Source organism: Pleurodeles waltl, chromosome 7, assembly GCF_031143425.1.
Source record: "Pleurodeles waltl isolate 20211129_DDA chromosome 7, aPleWal1.hap1.20221129, whole genome shotgun sequence".
NCBI lineage: Eukaryota > Metazoa > Chordata > Amphibia > Caudata > Salamandridae > Pleurodeles > Pleurodeles waltl.
In genome coordinates this window covers 418604924-418628333 of record NC_090446.1, presented here as the reverse complement: position 1 = coordinate 418628333, position 23410 = coordinate 418604924, and the positions used below count along the sequence as shown (strand labels likewise).

General features: G+C 46.2%; 1 protein-coding gene across 3 annotated transcripts in view; it reads right to left on the bottom strand.

The window, feature by feature from the left end:
- Positions 1 to 23410, bottom strand: part of GSS (glutathione synthetase) — a 1684034-nt gene that overhangs the window by 919372 nt on the left and 741252 nt on the right. For all 3 annotated transcript variants that reach the window (XM_069243914.1, XM_069243916.1, XM_069243915.1), the window contains one exon: positions 13884 to 13961. In XM_069243914.1, coding sequence (XP_069100015.1) covers positions 13884 to 13961 — 78 coding nt within the window. The remainder of the gene's footprint in view (positions 1 to 13883; positions 13962 to 23410) is intronic.

Here is a 23410-nt window from a genome sequence, read left to right as displayed (position 1 = left end):
TTGAAAACATATTTGTTACCTCCCATCTTTACATCTCTCATTTGGTCTCCTGTAAGAGCTGAACTCTTGTTTCTGTACCACTACTCCCACTTAAGATCTCTCATTCTCTCCTATCGAGGTACAACAGGCTGACTATAACCTGTCTGCAAGTTTCCTTTTTATCACCAGAGGGTTTAGATTTAAGAACTCTACCTTTGATGTATGGCTAATCTAACTAGGTTACCGTATTTTCATACCATTTTTGATTTGGTTACAAATTAGTTGTGACTAAGAAAATTACGTACACGGGTAATAAGAATACTACTATGAAAAGTAGTACTACTACTGTTGGTAGTTCCAAATAAAGTTAACTGTTTATTATGACTTTCACCGAACACTGAGCGAATTATTTACCACCTGACATCTACAATGACCATAATGTCCCACAACTTTATCTAACTAGGGTATCCGTCCCAGATTCATACTCTTTGAAATATTTATCAGGCATTCATTTTTATAAGCATTGTCACTTTTTATAGGCATTCATAGAGAACACTTAACTGCTAGTCATCAGGCTCTAAATATGTTAGATGTAAAGAGGGCATCTCAATATTATTTAGAAAGGACAAATTATTTTGCTTCATGTACTAAAGCTTTTTGCAGCATTAAAGGTTGTTAATCAGGCGCTGTGACCATAGAACACCTGTTCACATGGCCAAAACCCATTTTACAAATCAGAAAAGTCCTTCCAGCTGTGTAGAGGGAATTAGATTTTGTGGCCAGGTTGGAGACGTTAATGATCTCAAAGGAGTCACTGTACGATTTATAAATGGTCTTTTTAATAAAGGTTTTAGCTTTTCTGTCTTTCTTGTTCACATGTGTTACTTCAGTTTTCTTACAAGAATTCTTTCTTCCTGTTTATCTTTATGTCTCTGTTTCCTCTTTTCTTCTCTTCTTTCCCATTCCTCCGTTCTCTATCTTTTGGCTAATATATATCTTTTCCTTTTATATCTATTAGGCTTGATTCTCCGGAGGATAAATCCCCATCGTTGGATCCAGGAAGAACAGAAGGAGATGGAAAAAAAAAAAGATAAGGTAAGCAGTCTTCCTTTTCTTTCTCAATAATAGGGGTTAAGAAATGTGTGGGGGCATGGTGGGGAAACAGAAAATCCAGTGAGTGCTCAAATGTATCTTAACCACAGTGCGCCATGCCCCTCTTGTGCAAGTAATACAAATATCTGTTCTCTAGGAGTTGAGAACGCTGTTGTCTGTGTCCCGGTTTCACAGGACGCTTTTAGCAGGTGTGACAATAGTGGTTGTTAGAGAACAAAAAAAAACAAGTAGGAAACAAAAACGTAATGAAGGAGATATTGGAGTGGTCTTCTCCCTTTAATTGTTCCTGTTCTTAGTTTTCCACCACCTGTGCGCCCCTCCTACCGCCAATACCCCACCGTGTTCGATAAGCTTGCCCGTACCTGGGTAAGCCATGTCCCTCCAGGGAGGTGGTAGGTGTTGCAGCCCGATGTTTTGACCGTCAGGGGCGTGTCTTCCTGTGGAAGCTTCCCCGACACGCTGCCTTTTTCTGCACACGTCTCTTGTGTCTGCGTTTTCCGTCCGCTCTCTGCGTCTTCATTCAAGTCTTCTTTCTCTGTTCGTCTGTCCTCCTTGGCTCATCCTTCCTCCTCTCTTGCCCGTTTGTCTTCCTCTGCTGCCATATTAACCCGGACGTCTGGTTTATAGCCGGTTGTTCTGTCTCTCTGACTGTCGACGGTGCCCCAGGGATTTCGAGTTGCTGGTTCCGGGGCACCGGTGTGGAACAGGGTAGCGTGGACCCTGTTACAAGCTGCTTAAAGGATTTTGGTAATCCACGCTGAATCGCAAAGAGGAAGGGGGCATGAAAAACAAGTTACTTTCCTTTGGTAACACCTTATCTGGTAGAGACTATCTAGACACAAATGTCTTACTTTAGAATATCCCAAAGTGTCAGACTAGATCTGGAAAATGTTTGAGCAGCACCCTTGCAGGCCGGTAGGTTCCGTTGCTCAGCTCCACTTCAGCGCTATCCGCATTGGGAGTGACATGCGCAGTACCTATACAGATGCCACCTCGACATGCTGATGTCAGTTAATTCTACAACTTTTCACACCAGAAGTGGAGAGCCACAATGAGCACTGACCAAAGGTGTGACAAACTAAGGCCCTGGGAAGGTTGGCCCTTATACCTTAATCGGTTTGCAGAGAGGGGTGGATCAGTACGGAATCTGCGGCTAGATAGATTCTCTACCAGAGAAGGCGTTAATGAAGGTAAGTAACTTGTGCATCTGAGAGAGACTTCTAGCCACAGATTCCTTACCTTAGGATAGGTAATCAAACAATACCTCCCCAGAGGTAGAACTGCAAAGCCAATTAAATGAGAAAGTACTGCATGACCTAAAGGGCAAATTGCCCATCTTAAACTGACTGTCCAGGGAGTAGCGCATTGATGAACGTGTGTGTAGTGAACCCCGCAATGTCCAGGACAGGGACGCCGCACACAAATGCAGTGGTTGCAGCCTTGGTTCTGGTGGCCTGAGCTTGCAAGACCTCAGGGGGTTGCTTTGTGGCTAATGTGTAGCAGATCTTAAAGCTCAGAATGACTGATTATGAGATGGTGCGTTTCAGCACCGCCTTCCCTTTTTTGGCTCCGATGTAGTAACCCATGAAGAGTTGATTGTCCACCCGGAATTCTTTTGTGCGGTTAAGGTAGAAAGACAAAACTCTATTTGGACTGAGATGGAGTCTCTCCTCTTCTTTAGAGGGATGAGACAGAGCAAAGAAGGTAGGCAGTGTGGTGTTCTGGCCTACATGGAAACGAGTCACAATCTTTGGGAAGGAAGGCGGCATGTGTTTGGAAAACCAGCATATCTGGTTAAAAAGGACATATAAGGAGAGTGCACAGAGAGTGCCTTCAATTTGCTGACCCGCCTGCCCAAAGTTATGGCCACTAAAAAGGTAGTTTTTATTGTCAGAAGGCTAAGAGGACAATTGTGTACAAGCTCAAATGGAGCACACAAGAAAACTGAAAGAACCAGGTCAAGGTCCCACTGAGGCATAATGAATGGCATAGGGGAAACATATGCTGCAGGCCTTTTAAAAACCTAGCCCCTACAGATGACTTAGAGAGAAAAGGTTGGTCAGCTAACCGCAAAAATGCTGAGATGGCAGAGAGATAACCTCTAACTGTTGCCAGAGCCCTGCTGGGCCAAAGACAATGCAAACAAGAGAACCTTGGATAAAAGGTGCAGAAAGGTGGTCAGATTTGGGCAAAGCACACCATGACATAAATTTGTACCAAACTGAAGTCCTATACCGACTTTGCGCAGGGACACCTGGCTACCCGAATAGCTTTACAGATTTCAGGAGGAAGGCTGAAAGCTGTCAACTGAGTGTGTGTCAGTTCAGGTGTAGGACCCTCCCCCCTGTTGCTGCGACAGAAGTTCTTCCAGAAGAGACAGCCTGACTGGAGGATCAATGGTCATAATCAGCATCTCAGGATATCAGACTATCCGTGCCCTAACCGTAGCCACAAGAATGACGCAGGCCCGGTTGTTCCTTATGTTCTTGAGACCTCGGGGCAGAAGTGGTATTGGTGGAAAAACATACAGAAGGCCGGAGCTCCACTTGAGATGAAAAGCATCTATGAGCGTGAGTCCACTTGGTAACTCCAGAGCACAAAACTGCTGACACTGTGCATTCTCTGCAGTAGCGAACAGATCTAACCAAGGCTCTCCCCACTGCTGAAAGAGACCTTGCACCACTTCCGAATGGAGACTGCATTCATGATCCTCTAGGTATCTTCAGCTGAGTTTGTCCACTCTGGTTATCAGAGAGCCTGCCAGGTTTTGAACGACCAGGGATATGCCCTGACATTCCAGCCATGTCCAGAGACACAGGGCCACTTGACAAAGGATCCACGACCCCACCCTGCCCTGTAAATGAACACCTGCCTTCCCTTGATCAAAGAAAGAAAGGCTTTCAATGCCAAGCGAATCGCCCAGAGCACCAAGAGATTGATATGGAACCTAGAATCCACTGCAGACCAAAGTCCTCTGACCTCCATTCCCTGATAGCCATCCATCCAAAAAGGGAAACATCTCTCAACACTGTGATCTCTGGGTGAAAAGAAAGAGAGGAAAATGCTGCTGACCCAATCGCGGTTTATCAGCCACCACTAAAGGTCTTGTGCAATAATGAATGCCAAGAACAGCTCTGCGAATGGGCCTGGGACCTTTCATGCAACCGGGACCTGGAGCTTCAGAGGTGACTGGCATTGGGCAGGGAGCACTCCTGAGCACCTTGGAATTCATGGTGTGACAGTTGAAACAGGCCTTGGAGTCGTGGCTAGGCTCCAGGCACTAGAGGCAGACCAGGTGGGATCTGTAACATACATCTGCCTGTGACAGAAGCCACAGGGTTTAAACCTCACCATTTTTTTAAGTGGCCCCCCTACATGGACCCTGGGAGCAAAAACTCAAAAACGATGGAGAAAACAGTGAAAAAATAGTTCAGAAGTTGTATTGAGGTAGCTCTCTCTGGATCTGAGATGATGGCAAGGAAATAAAAGAACTGATTTTAGTGTGCTGAGGTAAAGTCTATATAAGCACTGAACATGTCACTTCTGATGTGGATGCCGCCGACGTTGAGCGGATCAGCACCACCTACCGGTGCAGAGGTACTACTCAAGATTTTACAGATCCAGACTAATATCTAGGGAATGTTCTAAGGGGAGGAATATGCGGCTAGAAGTCTCTATCAGATAATTATGGACAACAGTTCTAGTTAAGTAGTCATCACTCCTCACATGAGCCACCATATGGTTATGCTAGACAAAAATATGCAGCAATGACCAAGTGACATCCCTGTAAATATCATCCTTGTGGACACACCTGAAAAGGGCCATAGAAAAGCTGGAGAATGTGCTAATATGCCAGCCTGGGTTTTATCTTAGCCAAGGCATAGCAGATTTTCAGTAAAGAGTGACCAAATGAGAAACACATGTTTGGGCACTGCTTATTATTCTTCATCTCAGCAAAAACAACAAAAAGGTGGTATTCACCTAAGCTGATGTTATCTAATTCATGTAAAAGACAGCACTCATAGCGTCAAGCCTGTGTATGTAATTGCTTCCCCCTCCATGGAAGAGTGATAAGAGGAAAAGATGGAAGAGTGATAGATTGTCCAATGTGGAAGGTGGAAACCACCTTTGGCAAATAGGGAGGACTAGTACGTAGGGCAAACTTGTCAAGGTAAAATAAAGGAGGCTTGACCAAAGGGGCCCGCAAGAGAGAGTAAATTATACAGGTTTAGTCATTAGATGCACAACAGCAAAAGCTACTGTCACTGGAAAGGCCGTTTAGGGAGTCAAAAGACAAACAGAGAAGCAAGGCAGTGGTTCAAATGAGGGGATCCACAAGGAGGCAAATGTAGTTACCACTGTAGAACATCAAATGCAAGCCTGGCAACACATGCAGTAAACCTTTCATGACAAAAGCCATGAAGTACAATGGAAATATAGAAGCCTTATCAGGAAGACACAAAATAAAGCTAAGTACCCTTTTGGAGCAGAGGCTGTTAAAGTCTTCTGAGCAGGGGAAAGTACAAAGTGCCGAACGTCTCACAGTCTTCAGCCTGACACCCAGAAACAATCTTGCCTTGAAGCTCAGCATAAACATATTTATTAGACAGTTTTTAGGCAGTCAAAATAACATCCATCATGGAGGGAAACCAAAAGCCTCTCTTTGGCATGGCTCAATTTCTGCACATCGAGAGGAAATATCCAAAGAATGCAGTGGATGACACAACCATCCTACTGCAACAGCATAGCAGCTTTGTCCAGAAGAACAATAAGAGGTTAACCAGTGAGTTTTAACAGGCCGGTCTACCAAATCCTCCTCGTCCAGTCAGGGGCAATGAAACAGTTTGAACCATCCTCAAACATTTTCTGCAAAGACCATGGGATAAACAGTATTGGAGGGAAAGCCTAAAGGAGGCCCATTAACAACTGAATTCAAAGGAGTTCCCAGCGGTTGGAGGTGCAAGGAGCAAAAAAAGAGGACATTTCCTGTTTAGTACCATGGCAAAGAGGTTAATGGATTGCGGTCTCAGAAGAAAAAAGATAAAAAACTCCCCACACACTATGGTGGAGTTTTCATTCATGATCTGCCCGGTTCAAATGACTAAGAGCTCTGCCCTTTTGTTCAAATCAGTTGCCATATGACCTGCCAGCTGAAAAAGAGCAGAGAACATTGCCACACACACTGAGCCTCCCAGAACAGGCTTCAAGAACCCATTTAACCTGGTCTCACTGGACGGTGGCAATGTTATTGGGGGCAGGCTTGCTCTGTGATGTTGATCTGCGACTGAGAAGAACAGAAGTGGCGATGCACCATGAAGATTTCCACCGCTTCTGAGCATACGGCTTCCCTGATGCCAAACTTATTGTCATCTAAGCCAATACAAGAGGGACCTCATTGTCCATTGGGCATGCACCATTAGGAAGATTCATGAAGCCATCAAGCACAAAAGGCAGATAAATCTCTGAATCAGAATGGGAACTGCAGGTCCTTTCAGGATACGGAAGGGGCATAGAGTTGTAAGGGGAACCCTTAAAGAGTCAGAATCTCTATTGAAATGCCTCTACCTAAGACAAACTGGCAGACAGAACTTTGAGCTCTGGCTGACAGTTCTTCAACATCAGTATGAGCTCCAGGGAAGATGTGTAGGTAGTCAGTATCTCTGTTGACTCTCAAAATTATCCCATGAGTGAGACTGTTTCCTAGATGAGGAAAAGGAGGACCTATCTTTCCTAGGATGGTTCTTGTACTCTTTATAAGATGACGCATCAGCACTCTACCCTCACTCTAGACTTACTTAAGGGAGGGCAAAGGAACAGTTTTGGGGCCTCATTAAGGGTCCGGCCAGGATTAACAGCGTCCTCACTACACTCAACTGGGCCTCTGCCCTTTAATGCATGGGAGCTCATGTATCATGATCCTGATGAGGAAACAGACACTACATGTAGATGTCTTCAACATTGGAGAGGGGCACCTGTTTACGACAATGCCAAGAGTGTTTAAATCCCCAAACGTTAGGGGGTGATGTATGAAAGAGTCTGTTGAACAGGGGTTGTCAGAATTTGGAAGAATTCCATGAAAACTGAAGGAGCCCTTGGGAATTGTATATATAAAGTGTGGAGAAACTGGAACTGATGTCAGTGCACCAGGTGCTGCTGTAGTAGTCTAGTCTTGTCACTTCCTGGGAGGACTGAGCCACCACAAGAATTACAGGCAGCACCTGGAAGCACTGAAGCGGTAATGCTAGGACCCAGTCTGGGGCATTTGTTAAGGTAAGAAATTTGCAGCATGAATAATGATCAGAAACACCAGCTTTGACAATATGTGCTTTCTGAAACCAATGGACGGAAGCAGCTGGCTGAAACTAAAGTCTAAACAACCACATACAATGCAATAGGTCTTGCATTTGCTTGATTTAGTGCTATTGGCATTGTGAAATCTTAACTGGACTTTTCAGGTCACATAAATTGGTCAACCCTGCCTCATAATTTTGTCTTTTCCTGCCATATAATTCCAGTGGTCATGCACATAACTAAATCACTTCCATTGACCTTCTTCCTCTTTCTGCAACAAAAAATGAAAATGTTGCCATTTAGCATCCTAATTTAAATTCATGCTGATTCCAATAGAATACCACTTTTCACCACCCCACCATCAGATTTGCTGGCTGGCTAACACATTCTGCCAAAAATAAGACACAAGACAGCAACAAAGGAGAATTAAACTAGAAGAGTCACCCAAACATATCAAGAGTGTTCAACCAGCCATAGTGTAATAAGGGTGTTAAAGTAGCCTGAATTATGGTCATAATTGTAATAAGAAGAGATTAATAAAACATATTCAGTTATTTAAACCATCAGAAATAAACTTTTGGCATTAGAGTGTAATGCTCAAAATAGCCCCTGGAGGGCACCATAACAAAAATATCATTTGTAAGAAACATGGTCATGTAACCATATTGTTAGCCCCTAGAACAGTGGTACCCAACCTGTGGGGTCCGCAAAGCATCCTCAGGTGGTCCGCAAATGCTTAGAAAAGTAAATATTAACAAATTAGGTCCCCAACTTTCAGTATTGACTAAGTGGGGGATCACTGGATTCCAATAATGATTCAGTGGGGGTCCCCGGATTCCAGTAATGATAAAGTGGGGGTCCAAAGAAGTCAAAAGGCTTGGGAACCACTGCCCTGGAAGGCATAAACCCATGAAAAAAGTAATGCAGAGTAACACTATACAAATAATCAAAAACGGATAAAGAGGGTGCCTAAAAACCTCTGGAAATGTCATTTTCCCAACAGTCAGGTGCAAAAGAACAGTCCTTTCATTGAATAAAAACTCATCCTATAGAAAATATATCAACAGAACACTTATTGCCGAAGAAAACATAATGCATATTTGCATTCTTCCATAAAGTAGTGGGAGGAAATATATGAATATATAAAAGAAAAGTCCAAGTTACCTTTGTCTCGAGAAAACATAGGTAGAGCCAAGACAGATCAAAGAACTAACATCCTGCAACAGTGAATGACACAAGTCAAGTCACTCCTCAATACACAATCATATACACAGCGTGATAAGGTTAAAAAACAAATTGCTTTTGTACAAACGCCTCAGTAGAGTACGTTTGCCATCAGAAAGGGGAAGCAATAGGAACCTGTAAGCTATGCATGAGTAACCTGTACTTCAAGTCTTAACCCAAAGCATGTATGAGTGTCTAAGAGTGTGTCTCTAGAAAGGCTGAAACAGTGCGGTCTAAAGAAACAGAAGAGGGACACCCTATCAACACAACAAGTAGAACTTTTCGGAGGTGCTGCCTTTTTGCAGTGGCGATTAAGGTAAATAAATCATATAAAAATTGCATGAAACAGCACAAACAACAAAATTTGTAAACAGAAACCAAAAAAACACAACCAAAAAGTGAAGTCACTAAAATTGTTAGAAATGGAGAATCAAAAGGGAAACAGACTGCGAGTAATGGTGTTTGTATACGTCTTTGAAGATGTTCAGTATGTTGAGTCCAAAACAATAGAGTAGGACATGCCCCCAGCCACAATACAGAAATGAGCAGGTGTTCTGCCATCTTAAAAGGGAAATCCATAGAACCATGTCTGTCAAGACAATCACTAGTAACAGCAGCCTTTATTCCCTCAAAGCAACACATTAATATGTGGATAGAAACCAAGACATTGCGCCCCCAAATTCAAGAAGTGCTGCACTGCCGATTCTTACCATTGAAAAAGCAAAATGGAATTGCTCTTTTTACTATCAAACATGAAGGAGTTATCACTGGCTGCTGAAACACAGATAAGCTCTAGACTAGATTGTGTCCTCCATTTGGTACCGCCAGACTACCCTTACTGTTTTGTGCCTTTTTCCCTGGTTTTTTTCGCCCCTTGGGCGCTCCCCCTTGCTGATCTCCCCTTGCCGCTGCCTCCCTGCGGCCCGCCCCCCCTCGCGCCCCCATTCGCCGCTCCCTCCCACCTCCCGCCTCCCAGCTGCTCCTCCCTCCCCCCTCCCTTCTTAATGGCTGGCGCTGTGCGTCCACGCCGCTGGCGCGCCAGAGGCAAGCCCGTCTGCGCCCGTCCGCGCCTGGACCGCGCCCAGCGCCACCCCCCCTGGTCCGCACGCCCCCTGCACCCCCAGCCTTCGCTACTCGGCCAGCGAACTCCTCGCCCTCAACCCTGGCTCCTCCACAGAATGCTTCCAGGCCACCCCGAAGCACACCAAAGGACCTTTTTCCTGGCGCACCTGCAACTTCACCTGCAACAGAACAACGAAGCCAGCAACAACCAACACAAACCACATGCACTGCATGCTCCTCAACACACGCTCCGCACGAAAGCACATCATTGAGCTCTGGGACCTGCTCGACACCGCCGCCCCAGACGTAGCCTTCCTAACCGAAACCTGGTGTAACGACTCCTCGGCCCCAGACATCGCCATCGCCATCCCTGACGGTTACAAGATCACCAGAAGAGATCGCACCAACGGAATCGGCGGAGGAATAGCCATCGCTCACAAATCTACCCTCAAGATCCACACCCACACGGACGACACCCTCAAGACTGCCGAACACCTCCACTTCCAGATTCACACGGACCCCAACACTACCCTCAGAGGAACCCTCATATACCGTCCTCCAGGACCAACAGCCCCCTTCAGCGACACCATCTCCGATGTCGCAAGCACCCACGCCCTCGCCTCTTCAGACTACATCCTCCTGGGAGACCTCAAATTCCACCTGGAGAACAACAATGATGCCAACACCGCATCTCTGACCACCAACCTCTCCAACCTCGGACTCCGTCAACTGGTCAACACACCCACCCACATCGCCGGCCACACCCTTGACCCACTCTTCACTGCAAGCAACCACATCTCATTCAGCCACACCTCCGAACTCCACTGGACCGACCACCACTGCGTCCACTTCACGTTCAAGAAAAACACCGAACACCACCGCACCCCTCTACCGCCTCACCGCCGCTGGGGAAAAGTAACCGAAGATCAACTAGCCAGCACCCTCGCCAAAAAACCACCACCCGACCCCACCGACCCGGACTCTGCCGCTATCAACCTCCAACAATGGATCCTGAACTGCGCCAACATCCTAGCACCACTCAAGAGACCCACCGTCAACCAAGAAAAGAAAAAATCAGCCTGGTTCACAGATGAACTGACCACCTCCAAACGCACCTGCCAGAAACTCAAGAAAAAATGGATCCTCGAGCGCACACCCGACAACCTTGCTACCCTCAAGGAAGCCAACCGCGAACATCACTAACGGATCCGACTCGCCAAACGCTCCCACTTCACAGAACGCCTTAACAACAACGCTCACGACTGCAAGGAACTCTTCTGCATCGTGAAGGAACTCTCCAACCCCAACGCCAACGTCAACGACGTCCCTCCATCCCAGAAACTCTGCGACGACCTCTCCACCTTCTTCTACCAGAAAATCGCAGCCATCCACGACAGCTTCAACACCACACCTCCGCCAGACCCCACCCCCAACAACTCCTCCCACGCCGACCGCATCACCACCTGGACCCAAGTAGACGACACCGAAACCCTAAAGACCATGAACTCCATCCACTCAGGATCTCCCTCTGACCCCTGCCCACATCACGTTTTCAACAAAGCCGACGTCACCATCGCCCCCAAACTCCGCAAGATCATCAACCTTTCCTTCAACACCGCTACCTTCCCGGACAGCTGGAAGCACGCAGAAATCCAACCCCTCCTCAAGAAACCTAAGGCTGACCTCAACGACCTCAAAAACTTCTGTCCGATCTCCCTCCTCCCTTTCCCAGCGAAAGTCATCGAGAAGATCGTCAACGCACAGCTCTCCCACTACCTCGAAGACAACTCCATCCTAGACCCTTCCCAATCCGGTTTAAGACACAACCACAGCACAGAGACTGCACTCCTCGCCGCCACAGATGACATCAGACAACAAATGGACAACGGCGAAACCTCAGCCCTCATACTCCTAGACCTCTCCGCTGCCTCCGACACGGTCTGCCACCGCACCCTACTAAATCGCCTCCACGCAGCCGGTATCCAAGACAAAGCCCTCAACTGGTTCTCCTCTTTTCTCTCCGACAGAACCCAGAGAGTCCCACTCTCACCCTTCCACTCCGAAGCCACCAACCTCATCTGCGGCGTCCCCCAAGGCTCCTCACTAAGCCCAACGCTGTTCAACATCTACATGGCCCCCCTCGCACAACTGGCCCGCCAGCACAACCTCAGCATCCTCTCCTACGCCGACGACACCCAGCTCGTCCTCTCCCTGACCAAAGATCCTCTCACCGCCAAAGCCAACCTCCACGAGGGACTGAAATTCATCGCCGAATGGATGAGCAACAGCCGCCTGAAACTTAACTCCGACAAGACGGAAGTCCTCATCCTCGGTCGCACCCCCTCGGCCTGGAACGACTCTTGGTGGCCCACCGCCCTGGGCCCCCCACCCATCCCAGCCAGCCACGCACGAAACCTCGGCTTCATCCTCGACTCCGCTCTCACCATGTCCAAACAGGTCAACGCTGTCTCCTCTTCCTGTTTTCACACCCTCCGCATGCTCCGCAGGATCTTCAAGAGGATTCCAACAGGAACCAGAAAGATGGTGACCCAAGCCCTCGTCAGTAGCAGACTCGACTACGGCAACGCACTCTACACAGGCATCCCAACAAAAGACATCAAACGACTTCAACGCATCCAGAACGCATCCGCCCGCCTGATCCTCGACATACCCCGCCGATGTCACATCTCCCACCACCTGAAGGACCTCCACTGGCTCCCCGTGGACAAGAGGATCACCTTTAAACTCGTCACCCACGCACACAAGGCACTACACGACACCGGACCCACCTACCTGAACACCAGACTCAACTTCTCACGCCAACTACGCTCTGCCAACCTTGCCCTCGCCACCGTCCCACGAATCCAGCGCAAGACCTCTGGCGGCAGATCCTTCTCCTACCTCGCCGCCAAGACCTGCAACTCACTCCCGACCTCACTACGCCAGACCCAGGACCTCCTCACCTTCAGAAGACTCCTCAAGACATGGCTCTTCGAACGATAGCAGCTACGCCCCCCCCCCCAAGCGCCTCGAAACCCTAACGGGTACATAGCGCGCTTTATAAATTTAATGATTGATTGATTGAAAGGCACTCAGTTACTCTACAGTGCAGTTTCATGGTGAGAGCAAAATATAAAAATTAAGGGGGTCATTATGACCCTGGTAGAACACTGGCAGTAATACCGGCAACAGGTTGGCGTTGTTCTGCCAGCGTATTATGACCGTGGTGCGTTCGCCACGGTCATACCGCCGGTCCCACCAGGATACCGCCAGTCTTCAGCAGGATGGTCATAATCCCCCAGGGCAGCGCTGCCCTGGGGGATTATGAGTCCCCAACCGCCAGCTGAAAGGCTGGCGGTAAAGGGAACTTGGGGTGCCCCTGGGGGCCCCTGCACTTGGCATGGGCAGTGCACGGGCTCCCAGGCACAGCCCCATCGAGCATTTCACTGCCTGAATTACGGGCAGTGAAATGCACGACGGGTGCTGCTGCACCCGCTGCACATAAACATTGCCACCAGCTCGATTATGAGCCGGCTTCAATGTTGATGTGACTTTTCCGCTGGCCCAGCTGAAAAGTCGTACAAGGGGGTCAAGATACCGCCAGCACTGGCGGTATGTTGGCTTCGGCGGTCTTTTTACAAGACCGCCGAAGTCGGAATGAGGGCCAAAGTCTTCTTCTCATACTGTTGCACCGATTCTGCAAGAGACTATTTTTCATTCAACCTGCAATAAATAATAAAATCTATCTGTGGAACTGCACACAGTTTTTTAAAAAAATACTCGGTTTGTGTGGCCCAAGCCCAGTACTGTGGGGAGAGGATAACTAAACTTCATTCTACATCTCTCTTGATAAAAAAAGAGTAGGTGCCCATTCCTACCCGAAGCTTTTAAGGTATACCGTTCTTTATCGCTGAAAATGAGCAGTGAACACAATTTACTAAGATTTACGAGTTAATGTAGCGCATTAAAACTATTGAGAAATCTCAGGGTGTTATCATGATTCTAAAACAGTTTTTTAAAATAAACAAATCAGTTAATAAAAAACATATCTTATATACACTACCATATATATAAAATATGTTAAACAAGGGCACTTGAGCAACTCAAGAAAAGCGCACAGTACTGTAAATTTGTTCTACCTTTACTTATGAACAAGGAACGTACAATTTTGTAAAGCATGTTACACTGTTATGACACTGTAAAAGTATACTCACATGAAGAGTCTCCTCTCCTCATCCAAGGATGCTCTTTCAAACACGTCTTTAAGCTTCCGTCGTATAACACAGATTTTCCTTAGAAGGAAGAAGGAGGCGCACTTATTAACTTATTTATGTTACTTTCACTTTGCACAGCACGGTAGTACTCATTGTTCTGTTGCATTCTGAATTTCTTAGCAGATCAACAGACAAACATGACAAATAACAGAATGTGGAGGCACAGTGCGAAATACAGAGTTGGAAACCGAGCACCTAAACCTGATGAGAGCACAGACGGGAACACTTAAGTGGATGTGGAAGTTGCAGACCAAGCTTAACTGCGTCTACATTTAGAAACAATTATTGCAGACAGGACGCATTATAGTACTTAATGTAGATGTAATCACCACGGACAGAGAAAAGCATACAGGTTTTAGGGCCAGATGTATGAAACTTTTTTGCATTCGCAAACGGTGCGAATTGCAAAATTCGGCCATTTGAGAGTGCAAAAACGTGGTCTGCGATGCATGAAAGGCATTCGCAGACCAAAAATAAGAAATCACAAAAATTTTGATTTTTTGCGTTGAAACCTGGTTTTGCGAGTCGCATTTTGCAATCCGGTATTTCCAGTAGGAAACTGTGAGGCGCAAATTGCGATTCGCAAAATCCAAGTCGCAAATGGATGCATAAAAAAACAAATCGCAAATTGCGTTTTTTTCGCAGAATGGCATTTTGCACATGCAAAATACCACTAAGTGAAACCAGGTGGTAACCAGGTGCAACCTATATAAAGAGGCCCAGAATGCCTCAGACTCTTTTCCACAATGGCTGCACTCTACGTCATGGCGAGGAGGATGAGGATCTTGGCAGGTTTGAGGAGATAGGAGGAGGAGACAGGAGCGCATTTTCAGAGTGCGCATTACCCTTTTTAACCTGACAGAGGAGGAAATATATGAGAGGCTTAGGTTGAACTCAGCCATGATACTTGATCTGATAGCTGAGCTACAACCCATACTGCAGCACAGAACACTAAGGACTCACAGCATACCCACCCATGTGCAGGTATTATGCTCCCTCCACCTACGCGCCTCAGGGAGCTATCAAGGGGTCATAGCAGCAGCTGGAGGGGTCTCACAGAGTACCCTCTCCAGATTTTTCAATGCATTTATCAATGCCATGCTGAGCAAACTACACCAGTACATCAGATTCCCCCACACCCCACAGGAAATACAGCAGACAAAAATGTTATTTTACCAGATAGCACAGTTGCCCCACGTCGTAGGTGCCATAGATGGGACACATGTGGCAATCTGTCCATCATCAGCCACAGAGTATGTGTACTGCAACCGGAAATATCAACATTCAATGAATATACAGGTGATATGCAATGCTTCCTACATCATAACTGATCTCGTGGCCAGGTACCCAGGGAGCACACATGATTCGTACATCTTTCGCCATAGCGGCATACACACAAGACTGCTAGCTGGGGAGTTTGGAGAAGGATATCTACTAGGTATTGTCCCTCTATACAATGGCGCATTGATGGTGTCACTTACTCATCATACCCTCTGTCCCTTCCAGGAGACAGTGCCTACGCAGTGCGCACCTACATGATTACGCCCTACCTCAATCCTGCAACACCTGCTGAACGGAGATACAATGCAGCACACAGGGCGACCCGCAACGTGGTGGAGCGCACCTTTGGGCTGCTGAAGCGTAGCTTCCGGTGCCTACACAAAAGTGGAGGGGCACTACAGTACAGTCCAGACACCACATGTAGAATAGTGGCTACTTATGCAATCTTGCACAATATATCTACCACCAGGGGCATACCTGTAGAAATATGTGAATCTGAATCTGATGAGGATGATGATCCCATACCACCCCTACAGCCAGCAGACAGGACCAGTGCAGCAGAGGGAAGGCAAAGGCGTGCTGACATCACACACAACCATTTCAGACGTAAGTATGAATAACACAAATCCACTGACAACTGTACCTGTAGTGAAATAAACGTATTACCTTAAGTCAGGTAATGTTTGTTCGACGAATTGCAAAACAATATTAAGTGAAAAACTAGAAACAATGAAGGACCTGAGTAATGCACTATTATGTCATAGTGAAAATATAACTCCACTGGCAGCTAGTCATTTTATGCGGCCACGCACACCACTCGGGTGCCCAGTTACGTCACTGGCACCTCTATTGTCCGCCTCAGTGGCAGTGCTGTGCCTGGCACTGCGCCATCTGGTGTCCAATGCTGGTACAGCTACACTGATGAGGCTGGAACTGTCCTCTGTGTCCCCTAGTGCAAGCTCACTAGGTGTGGCCTCTGTCTCATTATGTAATCGATCACATTGGTGATCTGTACCACTCCGTTTGCAACATCCCTGCTGCTGTGTGCTGCCTCCACTTGTGCAGCCACTGCACGACGTGCAATCAGTGAAGTTGCATTTGCCACCCTGTTCACAGAACGACAGAAGCCGCCAAACATGTTCATAAATCTGCGCTCCTGTATGCAGTGGCTCACCCTTTCATGGCGCAGCTCCTGGCAAAGTTCACGCACAGCATGTTAGCTCTCTGGTGTCCTGTGATGCCTGCACCTGTCCCTCATGCAGCAGTTCTATGTTAGAATTGAGGGATTCAAGCTGGCGATGCGGGCCCCCCATGTTGGTGTTGTGTTGACGCAAATTCTTTTGTAATCCTAGGATCCTTTTATTTTGTAGGCACTGCTGCTGCAACATAGCAGCTTCCAGCCCACCAAAGAAGGAGGGACCCTCACCTGCCTCATGCTGCTGTGCACCAGAATTTGTCGCCATCCTGCGGGGGGCTGTGTTCTGCTGACAACTGGCTTCCTGCATCTGGGTGCGCCTGCCTGTTGGTGATGGAGAAATTGGCCCTTCCTGCTGCTCATCTGAGTCTTGGCTGAGCTCTGGCACTGGCAGTGCCCTGGGCCTGCGTCAGACAGGCACAATGGTGAGAGACCCACTGGTGTTGGAATCAGAGGCTGGATGGGTGTCAGTCTCGCCTACACTTGCTGATGCTGTGGCTGCTGGGCCTGGCCCACCTGCAACGACAATATGCAGCATGTCAGTTATGTTTGTTACAATTATGGTCACACAATGGTAATAAAGATACAGGTACTTCTCTTCACTGTGTTGTGGGTGTTGTGTTCCTCTGGGTGTCGCTCTATTTAAATACATTGTATGTGCTACTTTCAGCTATGGGTTGTGGACTGCCACTCCCATAATGCATTGTTGTGCTGCTTCTAAGATGTGGACTGGACTACTTCTCACAATGTTTAACATAACTTGCTTATTCCTAAGGGGCTTTTGGGCATACACATATTGGGTTACAATTCAATATTGCATTTACCTTGGCGGCTACTTGGTGTCCCGGAGGTGTCTATCTCTGTGACCCCTGTCACAGCTTCAGGGAGGAGTGTGGACTCAATTAGGTCCTCTAATGTGGTGGATGGTACCTCTGTGGGTGGACCGCCTCCTGTGTCCCTGGCCTCCTGCAGTCTTCTTGCCACCCTCTCCTTAGCACGGGACCGCAGGTCATACCACCTCTTCTTAATTTCTTCTACGGAGCGCTGTGCCACTCCAACTGCGCAGATCTTTGTTTGTATGTCTGCCCAGAGTCTCCTTTTCTCACTCTCAGGCACCTGGAGTGAGCTTTTGCCAAAAAGGCGGCCATGGCTCCTGACCACCTCCACTGTCAGCAACTCAAGCTCTTGCTCGCTGAATCTGAGCTTCCTCTTTCTCTCTCCCTTCTCCTTTCCTTGGGCTGAGGTGTCCATCCTTGCTCAGGTGTGCTGCCTCCTTCAGAGTGCTGCTCTGCGTGGCTGGGCTGCTCTCTCTCAGGATGCTGGTTTGGGTGTGGCACCTGAAACTGCCTGGGATGACTCACTTCCTGCTTGTTATGTCATTAGGCTCCTCCAGATGTGCTTCCTTGAAATTTCTCGCAATTCGCGATTTTTTACCGAATCGGTAAAAATTGGCAATTTGCGAAAATGCAAATTGTGATTCGGTAAATGGGCCTCGCAAACACAATTAGTGATTTTTAAGAAATTGCTAATTCCGAATCGCAATTTTGTTACATGGCAAATTGCGACTCGGAAATAGCGATTTCTTAAAATTCGCTATTTGCGATTCGCAAGGCCATTTTTTCATACATATGGCCCTTAGTCATTAGATGCACTCCTCTTACTTGCAAAGCTGAAATAATGCATTTGCGGGGTGATCTGGCAGGCTAAGATGGTAGATGCGCACATATAAGGAGGTTTGCGCTTTTGTTCTTTTTACTCAACATCCTGGGGATTCTAAAGGTACCCAGGCTTTGTAGATTCCTCTTTAAGTAAACCAAGAAAATAGTCAATATATAGCTAAATGTTGTTTTTGGGGGAAGAATAAGGGACAAAGTGCTGTGCAAGAAAGCATATGTTTTTTCAAAAAATGCCACCCACAATTAGTTTGCTGTATTAGGATCACCATCATCCCCAGCTTCAAGGAACAAGTAGAGTTATATTATAAACACACGTTTCTTACCATAGCTTTTGCATTTTTCTAAGAGGTAGTTTATTTTTCCTAATTGTTGTACTTTCAACCAACTTGCAGTTTATTGGAGTAACAGGTGTGAAACCCATGGGTGAGCACCGAAAGGTACACATTTCCGAAAAGTAGACAATAGTCTGACTTTGGATAGATCCCTCAATGTTTTCCCAAAGAAATTAATCACTGAAATGAAAAAATGATAAAGAGTAGGAAAGAAAAATAGTCTTTAGTGATAACTTTTAGATATGTAAGTTTTTATCACAATGGCCGAACTACAAAAGCAATACACTGCAGACTGGAGGTAAACTCCCACCAATCCACCCGGAGGGGGGCAGAAAGAATGCTGTGCCTCTTTTTGGGTTCGGGCCCAACCCAAAGCCTGAATGGGATACAACCCCACCCCTTCTTTTTTGGGGTCTATTTTTCCCCTAGTGTCCCGAGAAGTAGGTTAGGGAAACACCAGCACATTGCCATGAGAGCTGTCTCTCCAGCCCTACAAAAAAACTTTTAAAAATCTCCCTGGTGTCTAGGAAGTGGATCCCTGCTTGGGGATCGCCCTCCTCCTGTGATCCCCATAAAGGAACCCTTGAGGGAGAAAACATTGGAAAGGGGTTATTGTCTTTGAAATGTTGCCTATAGATGCCTTACACCGGAAATCTAAAGAGAACAATTTGAGGTGCTGCAAAGGCCATAAAAGCTGTTAGAACTTGGGGCTGAGAGCCAACAGACCAAGTGCACCTTGTAAAAACAGTTGAAATAGGAGATCCCCAGCTCTAAACAGCGAGAAAGCGGAGGGTGAACGCACTGAACACTTGAGGTTGGTCCTCACTCCCTATATAGAATATACATTTGAGACTGAATTTGAAGGACTTAATCTAACCTGTAGGGTTTCAACCTTTTGCACTTCTGCAACATGCAGGGCTTCCCCCTTTCACCCTTCTGCACATGGACCCCAATGCCAAATTTTGAAAGACAAAAACCTGAGGGTACACAAATAAGGACCAATAGTTGAATTCACCAGGACTGGGGCCAGGGCTTCTACTCAGATTAAGGAACAGACGGGCAAGCAGACCGACCCAGATGGGTGGTGCTTCCGCCTCGATAGACAAGTTTCTACAACCCATTCAGGTTTCCAGAGAGACGGCAGACACACAAATTGGCAAATTGTTATTATGAAGCCTTCCTTGGACAGAACATTCACAACACTCTGGGCTAAGTGACAGAAGTGGAAGGCAGAATTTGTCAGTTCGAGAACACAGCAGCAGAGTTGATATCCTCTGGGACACGTTTATGTGCTTATTAACCAATGTTACTAAATGGGGTGGAAGGTACAGAAGGGAAAGCCCGTAGAAACAACCTATATCTGGTTTCCATGAAGGAATGGAAGGATCAAAGCAGGAAAAGGTCTTGGTGCAATGGCTCCAGAAGATATTCCCAGAAGACAAACTCACACATAACTTCACTGTAGAAAGGGCACAGAAGGCATTGATACTGCATGTGCCTCAAGGGGCTTCACCAAGGTCCATGGTCGCTGGAGTGCTCAACTACAGAGACAGAGTCAAGATACTAAAAGCACTTCAGAAAGGAATAAATCTCTGAAACTAAGGGTCCAAAACAGGAATATTTTCACACCATACTAGACTATTTCAGCAACAGCACCTGTCCTTTCAGCAGGTAAAGCAAAAACACTGAGAAGATTAAATCAAATGTGGACTTTTTCCCCAGACAACTCAAAGTCATTTTTGGCTCCAAGACTCTTTTACAGCAAAGCAGAGGCGGCATGGACAGGGTGGTAGAAGGAGACCCCAAAAAGGGCAGAGACGCTCCCAAGACACCTTTTGAAGCAAAAAATGGGCTCAGGAGACAAACCTCATCGAAGAATCAGAGAAGGAGCAGAACCAGAGAGAGACCAGAATCAGAGAGACCATATGGAGCCAAACACAACAGCACTGAAGAAGGGCAAGATTAACAGGAGCAGAAGGCAACCAGATCCCAAACTACGGATCTGACCCAGAAAGGGGAGGCTAATCGGACTACATAAATTGTTCATCAACCAAATAACCTGTCTGTGGAAAACAGCTACATGACTCGTGCAAGTGTGCCAAGAAGATTAAAAAACTCCCTCCTCAGAGACATAAGCAAAGGCTGCTGATTCATCGAACCCCAAAATGGATAAACATAGATGCACCTGATGTTCAATTTAAGTGGTTGTTTGTTATCTTTGTGTGACAGATGGTTCAAGGGAGGAGGTAAAAGGTGTGGGGAGTTTGGGGGGGGAGAGTTCAAGTTGCTGAAGTAGTTGAAGCAATTTCTGTGGCTCTGCTCCCAGATGAAACCCTTAACTTACATATAGCATCTAGATGCAAACATGGCCGAAGGATATATACCCTTCCCAAGCATAATGTCCCAGCCTAGAATATTAACGCCTAAATGATAAAATTAAGATGAGTATGAACTTCAATTCACAAAACGACAAGGCCTAGACATCCTTTTGCTATAGAAGATCCACCAAAATGGCTTCAAACACCCCTTCTTGGGCTGCTAAAGGTGTAACATGATATTTCACACAGGCTCTTAGACCTAAATATCCTAATATCAGAGATTCCCTAGGGCCTGCCCCTAACTAGAGGAAGTGATTTAAAAGTCACAATGCAAAAGTCACTAGGCAAACATAGAAGGACCCGTTGGGCACGCATAGAAGACTAACAGTGGCAGACTGAACATTATCCTTGGGCTTCATGGATTTTTGGTGAATACAGCACACACAGGAGAAAGCCTATACCAATTAGTCAGCACAATACCAATAATTTTCCAGATTATGCTACATTTCTATGCTGGTCACGGACCTTTCATGGATCCATGGGTCACATATCCACTCGTTAGATATTGCAGACCTCTTCTCAGAAGAGATAGCACTGAGGTTGACCCAAAAAGGGGGTAGATGGATATGAAGACTTAACACCTGGCGGCTACTCCATGACAATTTAAAAAATATATTCAGATAGAGATGAAACTCTTTTTTCAAACTAACACAGACTTGGTTAAGTCGGCATGCACACTTTGGGAGGTAATGTGATATTCTATGTAATATACCAATAGAAAGAGAAAGTAAGATTTCACAAATTTGGAGACCCGGATCCTACAGGCAGAAGAGCAATATGTGACACTAGCCAATCCAGCTTAATTGACTAATTAGTGATAACATTTAAACAATAAGCCGTGGGCAAGGCCAGCCTATCTGGCTAACACAAGGAAGAATATATAGGTTAGGAAAAAATGATTGCATTGGCTAGCAAGTATTTACATGTCTTCCAGATAAATTACATTAATTCAACACCCTGATAAGGGAGATAACATTAAAAGTCTCAAAGAGATTCCCAATGCATTTTCCCAGTATTACAAACCACTATACATCACTCACCCCAAGCCAACTAAAGAAATTTATCAGCCAATGATAACTGATCTTCCAGTTAGGAAACCGACAACAGAGGAAGGGGATACGCAGGAGTCACTAATAATGGTGGAGGTGATTGAGGGTGCAATCACTCACAAGTAGTTTGGGAAAACTCCTGTGACAAATGGCTTACCGGCTGAATTAAATCAGGGTGACCAGTAGACCAATATTCCTCCCACCACCCTATGTCCGTCCTAAAAGTCACAGTAAAAATATATTCTAAAGTACTGTCCAGTGTCTTAACATCCTTGATATATTGTGCCAGTGAGGCTCCATGCCAGGAGCATGTAAATAGCAGTGTATCAGATGGTACAACTGCAAAGTTAAAAGAACTTAAAGCACAGGATGCATTAATAGTCCTAGACTTTTAAAAAGCTTTTGACCTGCTTAGTTGGAAATTCCTGTCAGAACCTCACAAGAATGAACTTCGGCCCTTGCTTCTTCCCACAAATAGCATTACAGTATAATCACCCTAAAAGCCTATTTCAAAGTCAACAGAGTCTTATATGACCCCTTTGACATCAGGAGGGGCTCGAGGCATGGCTGTCCACACTCTCCCTCTTCACACTGTCCATAATACAGCTGGGCACATAACACTGAGGACCACATAGGCTTGTACACGGATTATGTAATTCTCTTTATGTAACCCCCAAAGACCTCGGGCCAGATATAACTGAAAATAATTGAGAACTGTGGAGTAACACATGCAGCTGTATTATTTGTATGGTACATTTCCCTGTTTGCACCATGAAGCCCCTTTCAGAAGGTGAGTCATGAACAAAGAGGGACAATGCGCCATATTAGAAAGAAGGAATTATTTCTTACGTGTAAACCCAGTTCTTTCTTAGGGGAATCTCCTTTGAAGTTTTAAGCACTGAATAGTCCCATCCACGTGCGGGGATATCGGACCACTTTTTCACAAAATATCTTCTGAAGAGTAGATGTTCGCCTTTCTTCGGGACGGCCTACAGAGTCATTTAAGAGAAAAAAACATTATGCAGCATATAGGAACAGGCTACAATGGTCCAATTCTTTCCTAAGAGAGAACTGGGATTATAGGTAAGAAAACATTCCTTCTCTCTTAGGGGAGCTCCACTGATAAACACTGACTAGAGTAGCAAACCTATCCCCACTTGGGGCGTTGGGGAAGACAGAGGAATGACCAAAGTAGCCATTTAAACAAATAGATTCCTGAGGGAGGCCTGTCCTACTTGAGCATCTGCTTTAGCATCGGAGTCCAAGCAGTAGTGCTTGGTGAATGTGTGAACAGATCTCCACGTAGATGCTTTTCAGCTGTAGGGACATTTATCATTAAAGTGGCAGTGGCCGCTTTACTCCTAGTGGAGTGTGCTTTCGGTCTAGCCGACAGGGTCTCATTAGCTTTTTGAAATTTTTGAAAGCACAATAGAATACAGGGCACTATTCATCAGGAAAGGGCATGTTTGGAAGTGGTTAACCCTGTACGGCCCGGGCCACAGTGGCTAAACAATTGGTCCAATCTGTGGATGCACATGTTTTATCAAGATAAAACT